We start from the raw sequence: 7,860 nt of genomic DNA on the forward strand, positions 1-7,860 counted from the left end.
GTGTGCGGTCATACCTGGCGTATCGTTGCAGCAGACAATTGTGTCGCCACTCTCACAGCTGTCAGTATGTCTTGCAGCTTGCAGTGCTTGGTCATGTTTTTTAATGTAACGTAGACTGCGACCTCCTATGTCATGGGACGTCATGGTCCCTAATGGATGCGCCAATTCTGGGGTGGCTGCGGGCTACCTATTTTTAGGCTGGGGAGGGCCCACAGTAACCATGGGTCTCCCCGGCCTGAAAATACCAGTCCCCAGCTGTCTGCTTTATCTTGGCTGGGTGTCAAAATTGGGCAGACCCCACTCCATTTTTATTTTTTTTTTTTGTCTTTTTTTAATTTATTTAAATAATAAAAAAAAGCCACATGGGGTCACTCTTGTTTTGATTTACAGCCAAGATAACACACACAGCTTGGGCTGCAACCTCCAACTGTCTTCTTTTTCTGCACTGGGTATCAAAATACAAGGGACTGTGCGCCATTTTTTTGACAGGACCCAAAAGCAGTGTGACAGCTGTGCAGAAACTCAGTAAGTATAATTATCCTATTTTCTTTGTCGCTCCATTGGGAGACCCAGACAATTGGGTGTATAGCTATGCCTCCGGAGGCCACACAAAGTATTACACTAAAAGTGTAAAGCCCCTCCCCTTCTGCCTATACACCCCCGTGCTCTCACGGGCTCCTCAGTTTTTTATGCTTTGTGCGAAGGAGGCAGACATCCACGCATAGCTCCACAGCTTAGTCAGCAGCAGCTGCTGACTAGGTCGGATGGAAGAAAAGAGGGCCCATAACAGGGCCCCCAGCATGCTCCCTTCTCACCCCACTTTGTCGGCGGTGTTGTTAAGGTTGAGGTACCCATTGCGGGTACACGGCAGGAGCCACATGCTGTTTTCCTTCCCCATCCCTTAATGGGCTCTGGGTGAAGTGGGATCCGGATCGGTCTCCAGGCACTGGGACCGTGCTCCCTCCGCAGCCCCTGGGAATCTGCTGGATAGGAGCCGGGTATCGTCAGGGACAAGGCCCTGCTACTGTGAGGTACTCTGTGTCCCCGTGGGGACAGCGCATGGAGCGCTGGTGCCACACACATTGCAGCACTGCTGGGTGTGTTAGTGCGCCGGGGACTATCGCGCATGGAGCGCTTGTGCCAGACACTTTCCAGCACTGCTGGGTGTGTTAGTGCGCCGGGCATGGAGCGCTTGGGCCAGACACTTTCCAGCACGGCTGGGTGTGTTAGTGCGCCGGACATGGGGCGCTTGTGCCAGACACTTTCCAGCACTGCTGGAGGTGTTAGTGCGCCGGGGGACTACCGCGCGGCCGCGCTTATTGCCGGCCGCGCTTATAACTTTAGTCCCCGGCTTCTGCGGCCTAGTGTCGTTTATTCCCGCCCACAGGCCTGCCAGTCAGGGGAAGGGCGGGACGCTGCACAGATCGTCAGCGCCGAGGGCTGGAGCATACATTTGTATCCTCCTCCCTCCTCACTCAGTACACTGGGGCACTAGATTCCCGCACTTTTCTTGGGCACGCCCACGGTCTCCTCCTCCCCACAGAACGCCGGCAGCCATTCCTGTCAGCGATTCAGATGCTGGAGAGGAGAGACAACACAGGGAGACCCAGGCAGGGAATCTGGTGATCACACAACCGCTCTCAGCGGTCGGTAAGCAGCACCTCTGGTGCTGGCCCCACTGAGTACCGAAGTGTATATATATATATATAGGCTTATAGGCTATACATTTGCACTGTACGGTCGCTCTGTTTATTTTCGGCTATATACCCTCCTGGTTGTTCTCAGAGGAGACAACATGTCATCTGCAAAAAGCAAGGGTGCCAAAGCACAGGCGTATTTTGCAACCTGTACCTCTTGTACAGCTGTACTACCGGCAGGTTCCACTGACCCTCATTGTGTGCAATGCTTGGCCCCTGTGGCACTTACTCAGCCGGAGCCTCTGCTACAGGTGGCCCAGGTGGAACCACCGGCTACCACTGTCCAGGTGACAGGGACGGAGTTTGCAGCCTTTGCTGACAAACTGTCTGATAGTATGGATAAATGGTCTGCTAAAATACTGGAAGCATTGCAGTCCAGACCGCTGATTCAGGCCCCGGGCACTGTCCAATCCTTGACCCCTGGTCCCCCTCATTTGGAACAGCAAAGTGCCCCTGGGGTAACCCATAGGTCACAGGGTGAGGTCTCTGACACGGACCGCAGTCCCAGGCCGCCCAAGCGGGGTCGCTGGGAAATTCCATCCACTTCATCACACTGTTCAGGGTCCCAGCAGGGGGACTCTCTGGAGGATGAAGCGGAGGTATCAGATCAGGATTCTGATCCTGAAGCCGCTCTCAACCTAGATACACCTGAAGGTGACGCAGTAGTGAATGACCTTATAGCGACCATCAATCAGGTGTTGGATATTTCTCCCCCAGCTCCCCCAATTGAGGAGTCTGCTTCTCAGGAGAAATTCCGTTTCAGGTTTCCAAAGCGTACATTAAATATGTTTCTGGATCACTCTGACTTCAGAGAGGCAATCCAGAAAAACCGAGACTGTCCAGACAAGCGTTTTTCCAAGCGCCTTAAGGACACACGTTATCCCTTCCCCCCCGAGGTTGTTAAGGGCTGGACTCAGTGTCCTAAGGTGGATCCTCCAATCTCCAGACTGGCGGCTAGATCCATAGTTGCAGTGGAAGATGGGGCTTCACTCAAAGATGCCACTGACAAACAGATGGAACTATGGTTGAAATCCATCTATGAAGCTATAGGCGCGTCTTTTGCTCCAGCATTCGCAGCCGTATGGGCGCTCCAAGCTATCTCAGCTTGTCAGGCGCAGATTAATGCTGTAACACGTACATCTGCCCCGCAAGTGGTGTCCTTAACCAATCAGGCGTCGGCGTTTGCGTCCTACGCCATTAATGCTATCCTGGACTCGGTGAGCCGTACGGCGGTGGCATCCGCCAATTCGGTGGTACTCCGCAGAGCCATGTGGCTACGTGAATGGAAGGCAGACTCTGCTTCCAAAAAGTTCTTAACCGGTTTGCCATTGTCTGGCGACCGCTTGTTTGGTGAGCGATTGGATGAAATCATTAAACAATCCAAGGGAAAGGATTCATCCTTACCCCAGTCCAAACCAAACAGACCTCAACCACGGAAGGTACAATCGAGGTTTCGGTCCTTTCGGACCGCGGGCAGGTCTCAATTTTCCTCGTCCAAAGGGCCTCAAAGGTCAGAGGAACTCCGATGCATGGCGGTCTAAGTCACGTCCTAAAAAGACCGCCGGAGGAACCGCTCCCAAAGCGGCCTCCTCATGACTTTCGGCCTCCTCAAACCGCATCCTCGGTCGGTGGCAGGCTCTCCCGCTTTTGCGACACCTGGCTGCCACAAGTAAAAGACCGATGGGTGAGAGACATTCTATCTCACGGTTACAGGATAGAGTTCAGCTCTCGTCCTCCGATTCGTTTCTTCAGAACATCTCCGCCCCCCGACAGAGCCGAGGCTCTTATGCAGGCGGTGGGCACCCTGAAGGCGGAAGGAGTGGTGATCCCTGTTCCTCTTCAGCAACGGGGTCACGGTTTTTACTCCAACTTGTTCGTGTGGCCAAAAAAGGACGGATCCTTCCGTCCCGTTCTGGACCTAAAACTGCTCAACAAGCATGTGAAAACCAGGCGGTTCCGGATGGAATCGCTCCGCTCCGTCATCGCCTCAATGTCCCAAGGAGATTTCCTGGCATCAATAGACATCAAAGATGCTTATCTCCACGTACCGATTGCACCAGAGCATCAGCGCTTCCTGCGCTTCGCCATAGGGGACGAACACCTTCAGTTCGTGGCACTGCCTTTTGGCCTGGCGACAGCCCCACGGGTCTTCACCAAGGTCATGGCAACAGTGGTGGCAATCCTACACTCTCAGGGACACTCGGTGATCCCTTACTTAGACGATCTCCTTGTCAAGGCACCCTCTCAAGGGGCATGCCAACACAGCCTGAACATTGCTCTGGAAACTCTCCAGAGTTTCGGGTGGATCATCAATTTTCCAAAGTCAAATCTGACACCGGCCCAATCACTGACATATCTTGGCATGGAGTTTCATACTCTCTCAGCGATAGTGAAGCTTCCGCTGAACAAACAGCATTCACTACAGACAGGGGTGCAATCTCTCCTTCATGGTCAGTCACACCCCCTGAGGCGCCTCATGCACTTCCTAGGGAAGATGGTGGCAGCAATGGAGGCAGTTCCTTTTGCGCAGTTTCATCTGCGCCCTCTTCAATGGGACTTTCTCCGCAAATGGGACAGGAAGTCGACGTCCCTCGACAGGAACGTCTCCCTTTCGCGGGCAGCCAAAGCTTCCCTTCAGTGGTGGCTTCTCCCCACTTCTCTGTCGAAGGGGAAATCCTTCCTGCCCCCATCCTGGGCGGTGGTCACGACGAACGCGAGCCTGTCAGGGTGGGGAGCGGTCTTTCTCCACCACAGGGCTCAGGGGACTTGGACTCAGACAGAGTCCTCCCTTCAGATCAATGTTCTAGAGATAAGGGCAGTGTATCTTGCCCTAAAGGCGTTCCAGCCGTGGCTGGAAGGCAAGCAGATCCGAATTCAGTCGGACAACTCCACAGCGGTGGCATACATCAACCACCAAGGCGGGACACGCAGTCGGCAAGCCTTCCAGGAAGTTCGGCGGATTCTGCTGTGGGTGGAAGCCACAGCCTCCACCATATCCGCAGTTCACATCCCGGGCGTAGAAAACTGGGAAGCAGACTTTCTCAGTCGCCAGGGCATGGACGCAGGGGAATGGTCCCTTCACCCGGACGTGTTTCAGGAGATCTGTTGCCGCTGGGGAATGCCGGACGTCGACCTAATGGCGTCCCGGCACAACAACAAGGTCCCGACATTCATGGCACGGTCTCAAGATCACAGAGCTCTGGCGGCAGACGCCTTAGTTCAGGATTGGTCGCAGTTTCAACTCCCTTATGTGTTCCCTCCTCTGGCACTGTTGCCCAGAGTGTTACGCAAGATCAGGGCCGACTGCCGCCGCGCCATCCTCGTTGCTCCAGACTGGCCGAGGAGGTCGTGGTACCCGGATCTGTGGCATCTCACGGTCGGCCAACCGTGGGCACTACCAGACCGACCAGATTTGCTGTCTCAAGGGCCGTTTTTCAATCTGAATTCTGCGGCCCTCAACCTGACTGTGTGGCCATTGAGTCCTGGATCCTAGCGTCTTCAGGGTTATCTCAAGAGGTCATCGCCACTATGAGACAGGCTAGGAAACCAACGTCCGCCAAGATCTACCACAGGACGTGGAGGATATTCTTATCCTGGTGCTCTGATCAGGGTTTTACTCCCTGGCCATTTGCCTTGCCCACTTTTCTTTCCTTCCTTCAATCCGGATTGGAAAAGGGTTTGTCGCTTGGCTCCCTTAAGGGACAAGTCTCAGCGCTCTCTGTGTTTTTTCAGAAGCGCCTAGCCAGACTTCCACAGGTACGCACGTTCCTGCAGGGGGTTTGTCACATCGTCCCTCCTTACAAGCGTCCGTTAGAACCCTGGGATCTGAACAGGGTGCTGATGGTTATTCAGAAACCACCGTTCGAGCCAATGAGGGATATCTCTCTCTCACGCCTTTTCGCAGAAGGTGGTTTTTCTAGTAGCAGTCACTTCACTTCGGAGAGTGTCTGAGCTAGCAGCGCTGTCATGCAAAGCCCCCTTCCTGGTGTTTCACCAGGACAAGGTGGTTCTGCGTCCGGTTCCGGACTTTCTCCCTAAGGTGGTATCCCCCTTTCATCTCAATCAGGATATCTCCTTACCCTCTTTTTGTCCTCATCCAGTTCACCAATGTGAAAAGGATTTGCACTTGTTAGATCTGGTGAGAGCACTCAGATTCTACATTTCTCGTACGGCGCCCCTGCGCCGCTCGGATGCACTCTTTGTCCTTGTCGCTGGCCAGCGTAAAGGGTCACAAGCTTCCAAATCAACCCTGGCTCGATGGATCAAGGAACCAATTCTCGAGGCTTATCGTTCCTCGGGGCTTCCGATTCCCTCAGGGCTGAAGGCCCATTCTACCAGGGCCGTGGGAGCGTCCTGGGCTTTGCGGCACCAGGCTACGGCTCAGCAGGTGTGTCAGGCGGCTACCTGGTCGAGCCTGCACACTTTCACGAAACACTATCAGGTGCATACCTATGCTTCGGCAGATGCCAGCCTAGGTAGGCGAGTCCTTTAGGCGGCGGTTGCCCACCTGTAGGACGGAGCCGATTGCGGCTCTATTATGAGGTATTATTTACCCACCCAGAGACTGCTTTTGGACGTCCCAATTGTCTGGGTCTCCCAATGGAGCGACAAAGAAGGGAATTTTGTTTACTTACCGTAAATTCCTTTTCTTCTAGCTCCAATTGGGAGACCCAGCACCCGCCCCTGTTTTTTGTGTACACATGTTGTTCATGTTGAATGGTTTCAGTTCTCCGATATTCCTTCGGATTGAATTTACTTTAAACCAATTTATAATTTTTTCCTCCTTCTTGCTTTTGCACCAAAACTGAGGAGCCCGTGAGCACGGGGGGTGTATAGGCAGAAGGGGAGGGGCTTTACACTTTTAGTGTAATACTTTGTGTGGCCTCCGGAGGCATAGCTATACACCCAATTGTCTGAGTCTCCCAATTGGAGCTAGAAGAAAAGGAATTTACGGTAAGTAAACAAAATTCCCTTCTTAATTCCCATTTTGTTTTTTTATTTGTTTTTGTTTTTTTATATTCGGATGTCTGAGCCCAAAAAGTACCACGGGCTTCCCCGAGAAGTCAATGTTCCGGGTCCGGTCCAGACCCCGTACTTTACAGTTAAAATTATTGATAGGCAAACCCAAAGGTCTCAATGTCAGTGAGATTTATAGGTTGTGGTGAACATGTAAAATATCGTACCATGGTAGCTTTTACCAAACATCACAAAAATTGGCACTGGAATAATTGTCAGAGCACATGAAGGGACCGAAGAATAATGAATGTACTATTATTATTATATTATTAATATATATATATATATATATATATATATTTATATATAATATATATATATATATATATATATATATATAATTTCTTTTTTTTTTTTTTTTTTTTTTTTTTTTAATTGCTCATTTACATGGTAATCCACGCACAGGTGCAGACCCTGTATGACGGCACAGACTGCACTGGTTTATGGTACTGCTGTCAGATTGTGTATACCATCAGAATAAAAAAAAAATTACATGTACCCATGTGTGAAATCAGGGACACACTGGTGCATTATGGGCACTCGTATATTGCATATCTGCACTCATACATCTGTAATACAGTCCTGTGCCTGGTCACTAATGTATATTCCTTATTTATATAGCCTTCTCTGACGTCTAACCTCTGTCTGTTTTCTCTCTGGACCTGATGCTCTTTGCTTCTTCTCCTGTAATGATCCGTTTCCTTCCTGATAGCTGTCTTCTGTCTTGACTGACTTCTGTTTACAGAAATTGTAAACCAATTGAATGCCTTGAGCAACTTACATGAAGATCAAGATGAGTCCATAAAGCGAGTACACACGCCTGCAGCTAAACCGTCCAGTCCTCATGAAGGTCTTTGGTCTTTGCTACCTTTTCATCCCGTCCTTGATCTGTCTGCTTCACTTCCTTCTGTTGGCCGTGTATGCCTCCATCTTTTGTTATTGTGGCTTTACTTCATTGCTGTCTGTGATCATTTGTAGTAAAACCAGCAAGGTAAAGAATTGGGAAAATTCACATTTAGACGGTGGTGTTTTTTTTTCTATAATGGACGCTTCGTTTCAGAGACTAAAGACTATAGCTCCTAAAGACATAAATGAGACCGTTAACTAAAAAATATGCGTTTTATCACTCCCTCTATAAGCATTAGAA

General features: G+C 51.0%; 1 protein-coding gene across 7 annotated transcripts in view; it reads left to right on the forward strand.

Moving 5' to 3' along the window:
* The window catches only part of EHBP1 (EH domain binding protein 1), a 536,928-nt gene that overhangs the window by 161,118 nt on the left and 367,950 nt on the right, over positions 1-7,860 (forward strand). For 4 of the 7 annotated variants that reach the window (XM_075339243.1, XM_075339247.1, XM_075339245.1 and 1 more), the window contains exon 8: positions 7,459-7,563. The exons of the other annotated variants lie outside the window; for them this stretch is intronic. In XM_075339243.1, the coding sequence (XP_075195358.1) occupies positions 7,459-7,563 (105 nt within the window). The remainder of the gene's footprint in view (positions 1-7,458; positions 7,564-7,860) is intronic. 7 annotated transcript variants of the gene reach the window in all.

Source organism: Anomaloglossus baeobatrachus, chromosome 3, assembly GCF_048569485.1.
Source record: "Anomaloglossus baeobatrachus isolate aAnoBae1 chromosome 3, aAnoBae1.hap1, whole genome shotgun sequence".
NCBI lineage: Eukaryota > Metazoa > Chordata > Amphibia > Anura > Aromobatidae > Anomaloglossus > Anomaloglossus baeobatrachus.